Source organism: Eucalyptus grandis, chromosome 4, assembly GCF_016545825.1.
Source record: "Eucalyptus grandis isolate ANBG69807.140 chromosome 4, ASM1654582v1, whole genome shotgun sequence".
NCBI lineage: Eukaryota > Viridiplantae > Streptophyta > Magnoliopsida > Myrtales > Myrtaceae > Eucalyptus > Eucalyptus grandis.
The window spans coordinates 21,113,575-21,130,925 of record NC_052615.1 but is presented as its reverse complement, the minus strand read 5'-3'; the positions used below and the strand labels follow the sequence as shown (position 1 = coordinate 21,130,925).

The 17,351-nt window shown below is 40.7% G+C and overlaps 1 protein-coding gene across 1 annotated transcript; it reads left to right on the top strand.

Moving 5' to 3' along the window:
- The first annotated feature begins 15,144 nt into the window (after positions 1-15,144).
- Positions 15,145-17,046, top strand: LOC104441214 (berberine bridge enzyme-like 8). The gene has a single exon (XM_018872182.2). The coding sequence runs from the start codon at positions 15,163-15,165 to the stop codon at positions 16,771-16,773; it is 1,611 nt and encodes a 536-aa protein (XP_018727727.2). The 5' UTR covers positions 15,145-15,162; the 3' UTR covers positions 16,774-17,046.
- The last annotated feature ends 305 nt before the right edge of the window (positions 17,047-17,351 follow it).

The window sequence follows — 17,351 nt, the reverse complement described above, 5'->3', positions numbered from 1 at the left end:
CCACCCTTGAAAAGAAACTTAGCAAACGAACTTAGAGTTCCCATTATAGAAAAAACAGGTAAATACCTTGGTATTCCAACAGAATGGGGGCATACTAAAAAAGAGATATTTGCTTGGGTATTGGCAAGAGTTAACTCGAAGTTAGCAGGCTGGAAAGAACAATTATTAACAAAAGCGGGCAAAGAAGTTTTGATTAAAAGCGTTGTACAAGCAATCCCCACTTATGCTATGTCAGTTTTTAAACTCCCTATCTCAATCTGTCGAGCTATAGAACGAAGGATTGCAGCTTTTTGGTGGCAGAAAGGTGATACACACAAAGGCTTGCATTGGAAAAAATGGGAAGTTTTAAAAACCAGGAAAGATGAGGGTGGTTTGGGATTTAAAGACCTAATTAATTTTAACAGGGCCATGCTCGGAAAGCAAGCATGGCAACTAGCTAACTCCCCTTCAGACCTGTGGAGTAGAATTTTGAAAGGTATTTACTATCCAAATGGGGATCTATGGAAGGCAAACAAGGGTCCGCGGCCGTCTTGGGGATGGCAAAGTATCCTAATAGGCAGAGATATAATAGAAGCAGAAGTCAAGTGGAAAGTGGGGGATGGAAAATCTATAAAAATCATAGAAGATCGATGGCTCCAGTCGGGTGTGTTAGGTGGCCCAGCAAATCAGCATGACCCTATTATGGTATCAGACTTGATCAATGAAGATTTGAGAACCTGGAATGAACATCTAATACTTAACACTTTTGAAGAAACTACGACGAATGAAATTTTGGCGATGGACCTCAGCACATACCCAGAGAATGATAGTCTTGTGTGGACAGGAAATAAAACAGGCCACTATACGGTGAAGAGTGGCTATAACCGAGCCACACCCCTCTCTACTAGAACTGATCTAAATAGAGCATCTTGTTCTTTCACCCCCCAAAGATCCCTGTGGACTAGAATCTGGACTATTTCTATACCCCAAAAACTGAGAATCTTTTGATAGAGCTTGTGTCAAAATGCTATACCTACATGGGAGAACTTGTACAGAAGGCGACTCATTCCTAATCCGTTATGTCCTTTATGTTCTAACCACATGGAAACTATAGAACACTTATTTCTGCTGTGCAAATGGACAACATCTATATGGGCCGATCCTCGCATTAACATTATCAGCCATCCCAGCAACATCAAGCAGTTTGATATGTGGCTTATGGAGGTTTTTAACGAAAAGAAAGGCTTACTGGAGCAAGAACTCATCGTGACCGTACTCTGGAACATCTGGAAGTCCCGGAATCACTTCATCTTCAGAGCCAAACCCCTGCAAACAGCAGATCTCGTGGATCTTGCTCAAGAACAACAAAGGAGTTTCAGTCGATGGCAAACTAGAAGCAAGGAAAACCCAAAATCCCTTGCCGAACCTGGATGGTGGAAGCCGCCAGAAGGGGATGAATTGAAACTCAACGTCGACGCTTCATGGCTCCTAGGCGAGTTTCTCTACTCAATCGCCGGAATCATTCGCGATTCAAAGGGGATGGTGGTTGCGGGATTCACTTGCGAAGCTAGGGCTTCCTCCTCTCAACAAGCCGAAGCCCTCTCTCTCCTGCACGGGTTCATGTACTTGAAGGAAAAAGAAGTCTTGTACATGCAGAACTCCTCCAGTCAACCGGTTAGATGGGTGATTGAAAGTGATAGCTTTAGTTTGGTGGAGATGGTTCTGGGCCGGGCCGACCCCCCATGGAATTTAAAGGACATTACCGCAAAATGCTGAGAAATGATGAATTTTTGCAATCCCATCCAGGTCTTCTACTGTTCACACGAAGCAAATAGGGCGGCTGATTGGGTGGCCAGATCACACTGCGCTAGGAAACTTCCTGTAAATTGGGTGAGCTATCCGCCTCTTCCTCTCTCGGAAATTCTCTGTTCAGAATTTTATCCATCGATGTCATGTAAGACTCATTTTCTCTAATGAATGAATGAAGTACTTCCTTTTCGACCAAAAAAAAAAAAAAAACGGATACTGCTGATACCTCATTCTGCAATAGTGAAGCTGGAGCTGAGCCTCAATTCTCATTGGGCAGTGGTTTTCTATTTGTTTTTTCGCAGACGTCAGGCATATGCTGCATTTATCTTCGGAAAGCGTCCCGTTGCAAGCCCCATGGCCGTAGCAGACCACGTCAGCGAAACGCGATTGCGCATAGGAGTCGTAGATATTCTCGGCATTGTTCTTGATTAGAGACAAAAGAACTGCCTCCATTCCAAGATAGAAAGGATCGTAGTCTCCGAAGGTACCGTCATTGCATATAAGTCTTCGGGGGTGGTCTCCGGAAACGGAAAACCTCTCGACGTAAAACTAAAGCAAATAGACAGCACAACGAGCGTTAATCTGAATTTCTGCAAAGCAAACATGTATTCGGTTACTCCTTTTTCTTTCTTCACGTGCTTCATTAGAATGTAAACCTCTCTATTAAGAAAAGTTGGCCGTTATGTTCATAGGAGTTTCCAAGTTGTCGTGTAGACCCGCCTAGGTATTATCAAATACATAAATAAGAAATTTTGTGCTTTATCAAGTTTAGCATATCTAATGGTGAGCTTCTTGTTTAACCATTCGGCAGAACAAGTCGACAATTGCTATGTGTCTTTTTGCATTGTAGACGTCATCAAGGTTGCTCTTTACAAAAAGAATGATTCTAGATGCAAATGGCAAGAAAAATTTAAATAGTTTGTTATACTTTGTTCGGCTTGTGTAAATAGTTAAACAAACCCATTATCTCTCGTGGTCTGATTGCAAATTTCTATATAACCATCTAAATATTTAAGCCTAGTTTCCTAAAAAATCTCCCCAACTTTAAGTCCAGTTTTAATTGTATTTCAAATTATTTTTATCTAAAAAAATCATCAATTTTTATTTGAATTTCAAATTTACTATGGTTAACCCTCCGTCTAACAAATGCCGATGTGCCATTTCCAAGTTAGTAAGATGACATGGAAAAAAAATACCCAAAATGCACAAAAGGATGCTGTTCTCTTTGACATGAAAATTGGGGAAATTAAGGCTTGAAGTATCGATTCCTCTTGTTGACTCGCGCTCGGGGGACTTCTATCTCGTCTCGAGAGTCTCGATCTCATCGTTTGGCGTCTTCAATTCGTCTGACAGAGATCGTAGCTTGTGGCAGAATCTGCGAACAACCCTCGAGAAAATCATCCATTTTCCGGAAAATTGTCCAAAAATTCTTAAATCTATTGTACTTTTGCCAATTCAATATTAAAACTTTTCAATTTTATCAATTTAGTCATAAATTTTTTTTTCACTTTTTGCCAATTGAGTCTATTCGGCCAATTTTGGCTGAAATTTGTTGACGTGAACAGCCAGCACTAATGTGAATCATTTTTAATAATATTTTAATAGTTTTTGAATTTTCTGAATTTTTAAAAAAATTTCTTTGATTTTTTTTTTTTTTTTTTTTTTTTTTTTTGGGTTTGGAGTTTGACCAATGAGGGTGGCTGACCGACCCTTACCGGCCACAGGCGAGGGCCAACACCAATTCTGGGTGCAAGCTCGTGTGCCCTCACTTTGGTCGATGAGGGCGTCGTGCCCTCTTCCGGGGCCAACTAGAAGCCCAACGCTCTCACCCAGGGCCGATGGTCGACCAGCAACCTGGCCAACCCTAGCTCAAAAACCAAAAAAAAAAAAAAAAAAAGGCAAAATAAGTATTTAGAGAGAGAGAGAATCATAACAAATTTAAAATATTATTAAATATTGCCACATTGGCAAGATAAATTCAATTAGCAAGAAGTAAAAATATTTAGGATTGAATTAATAAAAGATGAAAATATTTAGGACTAAATTGGTAAAATTGAAAGGTTTGGGATTGAATTGGCAAAAATGCATAAGTTTAGGACTTTTTGGACAATTTTCCCCTTATTTGTCACTTTTATTTCTTTTGTTTTTCCTAAATTTAACTTTCTGATGAGGTACGCCGGCATTTATACCAGGTTCTCAGTGTTTGCTATTCTCGTTAGGCGCACGATTCTAGTTACAAGTTACATGGCGTTCAAGAATGGGAATTTGACTATTGTAAGATCATGGTTATGTTACCAGAAGTAGATCTCGAGTGGGTTAAGACTGTAGATGGCGCTGTTTTTCGATTTTCATGGAGTTTTCTTATTCTACATGCCAATCAAGATAAGCGCTGTTTTCTTGTTTGAGGATGGATAGCTGTTTTCTTCGATGTCGAAGCTCGTTTCGATTCGGTGTTCTTGTACCTCAGATGCTGATAAGGCTCAGCTTCTTGAGTTGTTACTGAGGAGGAAATCTATGTTTGGGCAATGCATAGTGAGAAAGCCTAGGCCATGATGATTTCACTGTGCCTGGAAGAATTACCCATTCACATTCATTGGAATAACTGTAGAATTATGGGATTAATCTGGTGATTTATTGAAGGAATGGTGGGAGGCATAGAGAAGCAGTTTGATCATTTCTAACATGCATATCTCGTATAGGATCAATTAGTTTCATAATATCCACTTCATTTAGTAATCACATGTTTAGTTTCATGTCATGTATATTAATAATTACATCTCATGCATTACGTATAGTTTAGTTTTTATTAAAATAAAACACAAAAAAAAAATAGTTATCTCATGTAGTTGAATAATGGGGTTAGTTCATAGTTAATCATAATTCATGTCACTGAAATTGCATATAGGTTGCATTGCATTTAAATTATATCATAGCATACATGTCACTTAGATTTCATGTTAGTTCATCGATGCATGTTAGGTTAAAATTCATAAAGTCATAGCATTATATTTGAAAGAAAAACCCAAAAAGAATTAATCGTCATTACATTTAGAAATTGTGCTTAAGTCATGCCTACATGGTTTGAATTTTAGATAACACCTTGCAGAGTACTTGGCGTGTTGGACGATAATAAATCCTCACCTTTGCTTCGCTTAATGCATCAAGGTTTTTGCCCTATTTCTAACAATTTATTTACTGTTTCGATTTATTGAGTGTTACTTTACTGTGTCAGCATCTTCATGATCACCTATCACATTATAATGGTCTATGATTAAAATTAACCAAGACTGCTTACAATGTGCTCACAAATTTTTTTTTGAAATAAGATAAAATGTATCGAAAGAGCAATAAGTTATCTAGCATAATGAAGTCCACTTATTTATGAAATCTTTTATTCGTAGAAGTAAAATATTATTTCGCATATTGCTTGGGTTTCTAATTGTTCCATAATAGATTATGGTGACTCCAAATTGAATTAAAATGCACAATTAAATTAAAAATTCTTAAACCAAAAATTAGGGTTACTACCACGAAAAATTTCAAACTAATACATTTAACTCAAACCAATTTTTTGACTACTAACAACTAGCACACTTATAACAAATTTACCATTTATTACTTTTTATTAAATTTTAAAGTTAAATTACTGAATTGGATGATACATGGCAATTGACCGGTTTACCAACTTAAGATTTTTACTTTGGGTTTATCATAATTGTATAAGTTTTTTTGGTTTTTTGTGGTATTATTCAAATTTAACAGCAAATGTACCAATTTCAGATTTTTGGTATTCAAAAAATTGCTTTAGGATATATTTATTATAAATATATTAGTTTGGGGGTTTTCATAATCAAAAAATTAGTTTGGGATAATTTCATCACAAATGTACTAATTTGGGATTTTCTATGGTATTAACAAAAAAAAAAATTGAAACTTCAAAGTTGTGATTGATATGAACTTGATAGAGTCTCGCGCTAAGTATTTGCTTAGTAATTAATCAACTTTCCCTTAGTGGTCACCTTTGGGAAAGTCACGACAACCAGTTGATTGGACCATTGGACTGCCACTTCGAGTCGGTAGGCTACACTTAAGGTGTGTTCCCCTAAACACAAATTTGTGTTCTTTTGTATCAGGGAACAAAAAAAAAAAAAAAAAAAAAAAAACAGAAACGCATTTGTTTACACTTTTTGTTCCCAAGAACAGATTTAGAATAGAAACAAGAAGTAGAAAAAACTTGTTTCTTGTTCCCAGGAACACTTATGAGAAACACTTTTTTTTTTTTTCTTCTCATTTTTCTTCTTCTTCTTTTCTCTTTCTTTTCTTCTCATTTTTCTTCTTCTTCTTTTCTCTTTCTTTTCTTCTTCTTTTGTTCTTCTTCTTCTTCCTTTTGTCAGTCATCGGCCTTGGCCATGGTCGGCGCCAGCGATCGGCCAGACGAGGGTCGGCAACCTCTCCGGAGCGTCGCCGGCCCCCGGAGAGGCCGAGTGAGGCCGAGCCTGGCGCAGCCACAGCGAGGCTTGTTAGCCCGAGCCTCGCCATGGCTTGGCGTGGCCGCGTGAGGTGAGCCCGGCGCGGCCATGGCGAGGCTCGACCTCCCCAACCGACACGAGGTCAGGCCTCGCCATGCCGAGCAAGGCCGACCTCGCACCGCTTGGGCGAGGCCAAGTCTTCTTTGGGGCTAGGCTGGCCTTTGACAAGCTTGCCGAACGTCGCCCCTGGTCGTTAGCCACGACGATGGCCGGTGACCGGCCAAAGAGAAAAAGAAAAAGGGAAAAGAAACAAAAGAATTATGCAAGTTTACGAAATGCATTTCTATTTCTAGAGTAGAAATTTTTACAAGTACCAAAGGCGTTCTTATATTCAGAAATTGTTCCTTGGAACAAAAAAAAAAAAAAAAAAAACTATTTCTATTTAAAAATTATTCCCCAGAATAAAAGCGTTACCACACACGCCCTTAGCTTAACGTTGCGCCAAAGGTCCTTCATTGCTAGGTCAAGCTTCGAGATGGTTTGGGCCATGGACTCGCATATGTTGGCTACATGGAAGTTGTGTATTGGGCTTCAAGATGCAGCGTGTTGGGCTTGCATGGAAATGTGCTAAGCTGATGGATGGGCGTCCTAGGCCATGCAATCAGGCGCTTTTTCAGGCCCACCCCTTCTGTCTCACATGTGCTACTCACATGGACAACATAATTGAGCTTCCTAGAGCCCTTTTATGAGCATTTTTGGTAACCATTTTTGTGATGTAGAATTTCTTTTGGTTTTTTAAAAATTTTGTGAGATTTTTCTTTTTTTGCTATTTTTTTTCCTTCTCTAATCGATTGTCAACGTCAGCTATGGCTAACAACCAACTAGACAAGAGCCAATAACCTTACCGGCCTTGAGGAAGCTTCATCGTGGCTAGGCAAGCCGGGCCTCACCCAACCACCAACGAAGCTTGACCTTGCCCAGCCATCGCAAGGTCAAGCCTCCACAAGGAATGAGGTTCGTCTCTGGGCAGTCGTTGGTCCTCACCAAGCCTGATGACCAACTAGAAGAGGAAGAAGAAGAAAATGACTTGATTTAGAATTGTCTCCACGAACAAAAATGTATCTTTTTTCTATGTTTTTATTTTGTTCCAAATCTACTTCTGAGAACAAATCTATTCTTCAAAATAAATAAAAACTAGTTGATGTTACTAAATAGATTTATATTATTTTTTTGTTCTAGAATCAAAAGAATAGAAATAGCCAAAAATTAACTCGTTACCAAAGAGACCCTTACAAAGGTTGCAGTGCCCTGTTGACGCTGGAACTTACTATGTGGCAGCCAACCATTGGGCGCATTGCCAAAGTCTAAGAGGGCACTATGTGGTTCAGTTAGTGCTAAAGCGCAACATGTAAGTTTTTTAAATTTCCAAAAAATATTTTTTTTTAATATTGTATCTAGGTTAAATTTTCAATTCCGCGTTCCATTGAAGACATTCATGGCCTATATGTTCTAAAAAATGTCAGGATCATAAATTTCAAGAATCGAGCCAAACAGTTGACTTTGGCGACATATTATAATATTTTCTTCGTTAATTCAATTAACATGATACCCAAATTTTTTAAAAAGAGATTTTGAGTGAAAATTCTAGACACTTTACCATCAGAAGTGCAAATACCTAATTTTTTCTACTGAGATTCGAGACAAATTTTGACCGGAAGCCAGCCTAGTCAAGGTCTTCAGGGAAGGGTATAATTGGGTTGCTCTTTATGATATCCTTCCAACGATACCCAATTTACTTGAATCAGATAGCTAGATCACTAGATATCACGATTTTAAACCATGTTCGTCTAATATCGATGGGGAAGGAATCATGATTTTCTCGTCAAGAAAGCTTAAGACACGAGTCGGTGGTTAAAACTGGACCAAAAGTTAAAAGTTATATTTATGTGAGAAAAACAAAAAGGGCTTTTGGCAATTTCCAAGTGAGCCGGCCTGCGGTTAACGCATAGCAACAGAGGTGCCAGGCGGAGGTAACGAAGACGCACCTGTGGCTGAGGCGAAGCAGAGGGGTCAGGCGGAGTAGACCGTTAAACGAGTGGGTCGGATCATAAATGGTCCGACCCAAATCGATTCATTTAACCCGTTTATGACTCATTTATTGTAGTCAAAATTTTTACTCATACCCGACCCATTTAATGAAACCTAAAAAATGTTATATATATTTAAAACGGTATTGCTACAACACAAATTTAATGGACAATTTTTATATTTTTTAAAATAATTATTTTTAAAAATCGAATTTTAATTTTTTAATTTTTTTAAATTACATTTTTAATTATTTTTATTTATATTTTTTAAGAATATAATTTTTTAATTTTCTTTTTCTTCTTCCTCTTCTTTGGCCGACCGTTGGCCACAACGATACCGGCGACCGGCCACAAGTGAGCTAGCTCGCCCGGCTCGCCGACAGCGAGCTCAAGGCTCGCTAGATCGGTGAGGCTCGAGCCTTGCTGGACATTAACGAGGCCTCGCCTTGCCGGATCCGGCGAGCTCCGGCTCGCTTGACGCCGGCGAGCTCGAGCTTGCCCCTCACCAGATTTGGCGAGGCTCGGGCCTCCGCCTCGCTAGATCCGGCGAGCTCGAGCTCACCCGTGCCAACGAGCTCGAGGCTCACCAGATCGATGAGGCTCAAGCCTCGCCCGACACTAACAAGGCCTTACCCGACACCGACGAGGCCTCCGCCTCGCCAAATCCGATGAGCTTGAGGCTTGCCTAGCCGGTCGCCGGCCATCGTCGTGCCGGCCACCGAAGAAGGAAGAAGAAAGGAAAAAAGGAAAGAAAAAGAAAATAAAAAATTATAATTATAATTATAATTTCGATTTTTGTAAAAAAATATTTTTGTAAAGTTAAAGAGGGAAGAGAGAGATTGTGTGGTGCTGGGTTGAAAATGGGTTCTAAATCTAACTCATTTAAGACCCATTTAATACCCACATATCTTAAGTCTTTAATTGTTAAACATATTTAATTAGTTCATTCAAAAAACAAGTGACCCATATATGATCAATTTATGATTTAAATTGGTCATATATGAGTTTAAGACCCATTTTGCCCACTTTTAGGGGGAGACGGAGAGGAGATCAGTCTAGGGTTCGAGTTTAGGTTAGCTAAATTCCACCCGAAGCTGAGGGTGGTCCTGCCTTCTTCGGGTATCAGCACATGGTGCAATGTAGCTTCCATGATTTTGGGTACAAACTGAGTTGACCGGTTCCTGGTCGTCTTGCGTTCGAAAGTTTAACATGTGTGCATAAGACATTAATTTTTTATTATCATTAGTTTGTGCATATAAGAGACCCTAGATAGGACATTTTAAAGCTGTATAGTAGACACACGTATTGTCTACGAAAAGCACCACCTCAAATCCCCACCACCGATCATAGAAATATCGGGTTTCATCTCCTTTTTAAATGGGAAAATTATCAAAAAAGTCCTAAACCTATTGCAATTGTACCAATTCAATCCTAAACTTATTTTTTTGACCAATTGAGCCCTAAACCTTTTACTATTATTCCCAATCAGTCCATTAGACCAAAAATGGCCAGCCGGCATTGCGTGGCAGCCGGCCGGCACCGGCGACATTTTTTAATATTTTATTTTTAAAATATATTTTTAATTTTTTTAATCTTTTTCCTGTTTTTTCCCCCTCTCCCTCCTTCCTCCTCCTCTCCTCCTTCTTCCCTTTGGCTTCGGCGACCGGCCAAAGGGGAGGGTTGGCCTGTTGCCGGACTGAGGCGGCCGGTGGGGCGAGCCCTCGCCATCGCCGTGTCCGGGCGCGGCGAGCCCTCGCCATCGCCGGGTCTGGCGCGGCGAGCCCCGCCTTATCCGGCGAGGGCTCGCCTCGTCCGGTGAGGGGGCTCGCCGTCACGTCCGGGCAGGCCCTCCTCGCCGGATTTGGCGAGGGCTTGCCTCGCCCGGCGACCGAGAGGTGAGCCCTCGCGGATCCGGCGAGCGGGGCCTTGCCGGATGCGATCCGCGACTACCACGCCAAGATCGAGGCTGAGCTCTCCAAGATCTGCGATGGCATCCTCAGCCTCCTCGACTCCCACCTCATCCCCGCCGCCTCCGTCAGTGACTCCAAGGTCTTCTTCTTCTAGATCAGTTCTGGACCGTTGGCGAGCCCCCTCATCGGATCTGGCGAGGGCTTGCCTCGCGGAGGATCTGCGAGGGCTCCTCGCCCGGCGACCGCGGCGAGCCCTCGCCGAGATCGGGCGGGGCTCGCCTCGCCAAACCCGGCGACGTCGAGGCCCCCTCGCCGGATCTAGTGAGGGCTCGCCCGCCGCCGCCTCGGTTCGGTGACCGCTAGCCCTCCCCCTCGGCCGGTCGCCGGAGCCCGGGGAAGAAGGAGGAGAGGAGGAGGAAGGCGGGGAGAGGAAAAAATGAAAAAAGATAAAAATAACTAATAAAATATTTCAAAAATAAAATATTATTAAAAAATGTCGCCGGCGCCGCCAGCTGCCACGTCGGCACCGGCCGGCCATTTTTGGCCGGATGGATTGATTGGGAATAATAGTAAAAGGTTTAGGACTCAATTGGTCAAAAAATAAGTTTAGAACTGAATTGACACAGTTACAATAGGTTTATGACTTTATCGGTAATTTTCTCCTTTTTAAATCCATGGACACTGGCAATCGGAAAGTGGGCAAAAAGACAGCAATGATACAAAAATTATTCAACTGTACCTAATAAGAGGTACTTTCGAAAAGGACGATAAGAGAAAACAAAACAACAAAAAACACGGAATGTCATCCGTACAAAAATTATTCAACTGACTTGGTACACATAAAAAAAATTGAATTGATATCGTAATGATTGATGCATGCATTTCCAGATCAAACTATCTAGATTCAGTTTTAGTGCAATCCACCATATAATTGGAATGATTTGCCAATTCATACGGGTCAGCGGAGAAAGAAGCAATACACTGGCCCATGTGAAACACTTAACAGATTAGCATTCACTCAAACCGATCTTAGTTGTTGGTTCTCTGTGTCCTCGTTCCTCTGTCTCTTTTTTGGTATGAGATTTGTTCAAATTGGCATGGAATATGGATCTCTAGGTTGATGTCTAAAAAATGCACTAAAGACAAGCCATATTTACCAAGCATGGGATCGTTTCAAAAGTGGATGGATCACGGAGAAGTGATATCAAATGAGAAACAGAAACTAGAACATAAAGAATAATAGAAGACGAATAATGTTCAGAGCACATAGCAGAAATCCGAAAAAGTTCATTTGGGAGATCACCAAGAGGGGAAGCCCAAGGTCCGAGCCCATCAACATATCGAATTAGACTCACTTTCACTAAAAAATTTAAATTAATAAGTTATTGATCAATTATGATATATTATATACTTTAAACCAATTAGTTCTTCGATGTGAGATTTTTTCTAACACAACACAAGTGCATGTCAACAATCTCCTCATCATGTGTGAGCTCAGTGTTAGGTCTACTATTCATTAATTCACATATCCTTCTGTACCTACATGTCTCAACTTAACATATTTCGATTGAATCTCCACTTTGCTGCACATGTTGACAATAACAACAATAACAACACCTACCTTCATCCCTAATCTCTTTCTCCGAATTGAACCACGAAGGCTCTAGACCACATCATCAAGTTGCCTAAAAAACAGCATTGGTCACAAATCAACCATTGGCACAACAAAAGTCTAACATATTCACAGAAAGATCTCCAAAACGGAACTCAAGTCCAATCCTGTTAATATATTTAGTTGAACGTACATTCACTCAAAAAGCTTGAGTCAATGAATTTTGGGTTAATTACAATATATTAACTACGTCATACCACAAATCCTCCGAGATGGAACTTTGTCTAAGGTAACTTACACTCACATCTCAACAAATAACACCAAGACCTATCACTTTGTTTGCCTTCGCAGCATCAAAATTTGTCCAGCTACATCATTGGCACTGTTTGGCGGGGAATTGCTCTCAAAATGATCGCCCATTTCGTTGCCTCTCATGTAAGTTTACTTCTTTTCTATGTCTCTCTTTAATTTCCCATCGCTCTTCTTAATCATTTATAGATTTATTAGGAAAAAAATTGTACTTGAAAGCTATAACCCTCTTGGCTCCTAATATAATCCTGTCGTTTCGTTTATCACTTTGAGGAAGGAATGTATGGTGGCTAATAATAGAAAAGGAAGGACTGTTGGGATAAAACTTAGGTATCTCCTATCGTGCTTGTGAAGTTGGATCACAAAGATCTCAAATTATTCCTTTTAGTATATGATGAAGTGTTGTTGAGGCTATTCATGGACATGGACTGGGATTTTCACAAGACTTTATTCCCCCCTTTCCAACCATGGACCCCCAGATGTTTTCGTTGAACTTCAGGGACTTCAATAGACAAAGGACGATGGAGCTTATCATAACATTCACACGACCGACAAAAGAAAAGGATGATAGAAGTTATTTGGAAACTTCAAATTTGAACAAGGTGGGGGCGAAAATTCCAGGAACTTGTCACAAAGCGGCATCCATCTAGATGTTCTTTGTTGGGGATGAATTCAAAGGGAGATCAGATGATGTCTGTACCTTCTGATCTAAGGAGAAAGGACATCGGTGTCTTGTCCCCAATAGCCGGCCCCACTAAAATACATCTTTTTTTTTTTTTTTCCATTTATCAAAATCATGTTGTCTTCATTGTTCTGATCTTGTCATGAAGGTTGTCAATTTCCGATGGGTACTGCAAATTTCTTGCTGCCTGAGCTGAGCTGAGATGTAGTAGAGATGCTGCGTTAAGTTCTAGCGTTGCTTAGTAAATGATAAGAAAGTATCCACAATTGTTTTTCGCTAGATGATAAGAAAAAATTAATCCCCTCATGATAAGAAAGTATCCACAATTGTAAACACGACTCGGAGATAAAGATTAATAAGTACTCTTGGAAGCTGTTAAGCCTATACTTCAAGGAATAAGATATATCTTTAGGACATCCACAATTGTTCCTCCCACAGTGGATCGGCCGTTGGGAATTGAGGTTATATGAGAAACAGAAACTAGAACTTCAAGGATAATATGAGATGAACAATCCTTTAGATTGACGTAATTGATTGGACTGTTAGGAGAATTCGATTGTATATTCAAATTTGATCCGGTGCGTGAAAACTATTAGGACTTGCCGCACAATCACAGAGAAATTAAAGAGTAAAAACGAGAAAAAGAATTCGAGACGGGATTTTATTTTGATTTCAACTTAAATTAGAGTCACGTTTAGCTGAAAATTTCACTATAATTATCACGTTACACTTCCCCATTACATCCATTTATTATAAGAAAGAAAGAATATATGTATATATTATCTAGCAACTATTCATTGACCCAAGTCAAAACTACCAATAAAGTATAGGCTCAAATTATGAAAGCCGTTGTCCCCTACAACCCTCAATTGGGCATCTCCTAAACCCCTCCCTGCTTATCGGGTAGCAGGACTCCTATACTATCATGTCGATGGGGAGTATGAATCACATCTTAACACAAATAGCTCACTAGCATAGCTACTTGCATGGGCCACAATCTAAATTTAACCAATTCATAGGGCTTGCAGGGTATTTTATGAGATTCAGTACTCGTGCATATGGATTATTAAGAAAAAAAGTACAAGACAAATTACATTTGAGGAGATAAGGTATAAGTAGTTTAAAGAAAAAGTTGCTCCTTTATGTCTCATTAATACCTACTTTGTTCCAAGTTCCGACTTCGAGTAATAATCCTAAAACAGGAAGTGCTCTACACTGCTTGTTGCCGCCATATTATGGATGTGGTACACCCCCTTCAAATGTGATCAATGTAAAAATTGGTTAATCACCGTGGTGAATGTGATCAAAATCCCCACAGTTATTGATTTATCACGTGATCTTATGATTGATTTACAAAATAATGGGAGCATACTTATCATGTTTAAGAAGGAACTATGAACCAAGCCACAATGTTTTATGAATAACAGGAAAAAAATGAAGAAGAACCGCATCGCGGTATAAATCACGGCCCATCTATGAACTTTCTAGAGATCGATTCTCTATTGTATCTTATCATATCCAAATTCGTTTGGTCGTAGTTCCTATAGGCTATCTTACCAAAAATACTTCGAGAATTTCCAAATAAATATTTATTTATGTGTTACGTCACTTAAGACACTTTGACAAAATGAATTGGGATACGATAGGGAACTGATCCTCGAGAGAGCGTCGAAACTCATATAAAACTAAGCGAAAGTCAGAGATGAGCGAATATCTCATGCAAGTTTTGAATGCTGGTGCGAAATATACCTTCAGGGTTTTGACCTCAAAATTTGTAAGGATAAGAGCTCTAGAAGCGCATGTCATCGCGCAAGTTCTTATTTAATAACTGAAATTGAATTAAGCAAAGCCAGTTTCTCCACGAACGAGATCACAATAATCATCAACAAAGAACGTTGACCCTCTTACTTTTCGTAAGTTGACATTTTCAAATTTTGACCTTGAAATTGTAAGGATAAGAGCCCCAGAAGTGCATGTCCATGCGCAAGTATATTTATAAAGTAACTGAGACGAATTAAGAAAATCCAGTCTTCTCCATTATTGAGATCACTGGAATCGTTAACTAAGAATGTCCCCTCTTATTTATTCTAAGTTGGTTGGTTTTTTTTTTTTTTTAAGATTTGTACTTGGGAATTTTCCAGTCAAGATTGGAGGTGGTTTGTGAGATCTTCTCATTTCGATTATCATTGACTTTCTCTTCTTTTTTTTGTTTCCCTAAATTCTTATCCGGCCCCATTTCCTATAAAAGGCCGACATGCACAACTCAATATCTCACCCAGCAAACACATTGGAACTAAACCCTAAAATGGGAACTTCATTTCCAAACTCCAAGACTCTCTACCTCTTCTTCCTCATAGTGTTGTTCATAGGTTCATTTTCTTCACCTTCTAAAGCCTTTGCAAACGAAAGCCTAACCCAATGCCTCATAAACCATTCCCAACCTTCGCACCCAATAACCTCAGCCATATACACACCCAATAAATCTTCTTACTCAAACGTTCTTCAATCTTACATACGAAACCTGCGCTTCAACACCTCCGACACACCAAAACCCATTCTCATCCTCACCGCACTCCATGAATCCCATGTGCAAGCCGCCATCGTTTGCGCCCAGAAGCTCTCGGTCCAGATGAAGATCCGAAGCGGAGGCCACGACTACGAGGGCATATCCTACGTCTCCATCTCCTCGCCTTTCTTCATCCTTGACATGTTCAATCTCCGTTCTGTCGATGTTGACATTGAGGCTGAGACGGCATGGGTCCAGGCAGGGGCCACCCTCGGTGAGGTCTACTATGGGATAGCGGCAAAGAGCAAGGTCCATGGCTTTCCGGCTGGGGTTTGCCCCACGGTGGGTGTCGGTGGCCACTTAAGTGGTGGCGGCTATGGCAACATGATGAGGAAGTACGGGCTCACCGTCGACAACGTAGTTGATGCGCGCATAATCAACGTCAATGGGGAGATACTGGATAGGGAATCCATGGGAGAAGACCTCTTTTGGGCCATAAGAGGTGGAGGTGGTGCGAGCTTTGGCGTCGTTCTCGCTTACAAGATCAACCTTGTCCGAGTCCCTGAGACGGTGACCGTCTTCAGTGTCCCTAGGACGTGGGAGCAAAACGCGACCGATGTCGTGTACAAGTGGGAAGAAGTGGCGCCCCAACTGCATGAGGATCTCTTCATAAGGCTGACAATGGACGTGGTCAATGGAACAAAGGCCGGAGAGAAAACAATAAGAGCCACGTTTATCGCGCTTTTCCTTGGAGATGCTCAAAGGCTTCTTTCCTTGATGAGCAATAGTTTTCCCGAGCTAGGCTTGCGGAGCTCAGATTGCATCGAAATGAGTTGGGTCGAGTCCACGCTTTTCTGGACCAATTTCCCGATCGGGACTCCAGCCGATGCTTTGCTTTCGCGCACACCACAAGTCTTGACACATTTGAAGAGAAAGTCCGACTACGTGAAGCAAATCATACCGAAGGACGGATTGGAGCTCATCTGGAGGAGGATGATCGAGCTCGAAAGGCCGATGTTGACCTTCAACCCTTATGGAGGCAAGATGGGCGAGATTCCCGCGACCAACACCCCATTTCCACATAGGGCCGGGAACCTATGGAAGGTACAGTATGCGACAAATTGGGATGAGGACGGGGACGAAGCGGCACGACACTACATCGAGCTGACGAGGAAGCTCTATCGTTACATGACGCCCTTCGTGTCTAAGAACCCGAGAGAAGCGTTCTTGAATTATAGGGACCTTGATTTGGGAATTAACCACAATGGAGACGAGAGCTATGAGGAAGGGAGAGTGTATGGGGTCAAGTACTTCAAGGGCAATTTCAACAGGTTGGTGGAGATAAAGACCAAAGTAGATCCTGGTAATTTCTTCAGAAATGAACAGAGCATTCCGGTTCTTCCCCAGTAAAAAGAAAGTGAAGTGCCCAACAAATAAGATCTGCTGATCCTTCACAATGGACACTTCATTAGTTCAGAGGATTTTAAGTTTGTATGGTGAATAAATCAGAATTTGTGAATAAGAATATAGAGAGTGACAATGGGTCTTCATTCTTCTTTCTTGGGCTTTCTTGCACTTGTTATTTGCTAGTAGTTATGTATACAATCAATTTAAAGCAAATTGTACACAAACAGCCGCATACAACATTAATTTGAAAGAGTGTACGGTTATATTCCTTAAATCAAGGTTGGATGAGGCTGCTTCTTTAAAATTTCTTTTGCGCAAAGAGTGTATTCTCTATCTTCTCTTTGTTTTCGTAACAAAATTCTTCTTGCACAAATCAACCATCCATGTGCAAATTATTTTCCACACTGGTGGTAAACTGCTATTTGACGGGCCTGGGCTGAGTCCACGTCTGGCCCAAACAATTGCGAGTCCTATTAACGCCCAAACTTGTGGCTCTGGGCAAGTGCCCAATCGGAAAGATGAGCTAGCTGGGCCCGCCCATCCAGCCACATTTTTCTTATTTTTTTTATTATTTGAAATTT

Excerpts from the sequence above, each read along its gene's own strand:
- LOC104441214 (XM_018872182.2), top strand. The coding sequence starts at position 15,163 with ATGGGAACTTCATTTCCAAACTCCAAGACTCTCTACCTCTTCTTCCTC.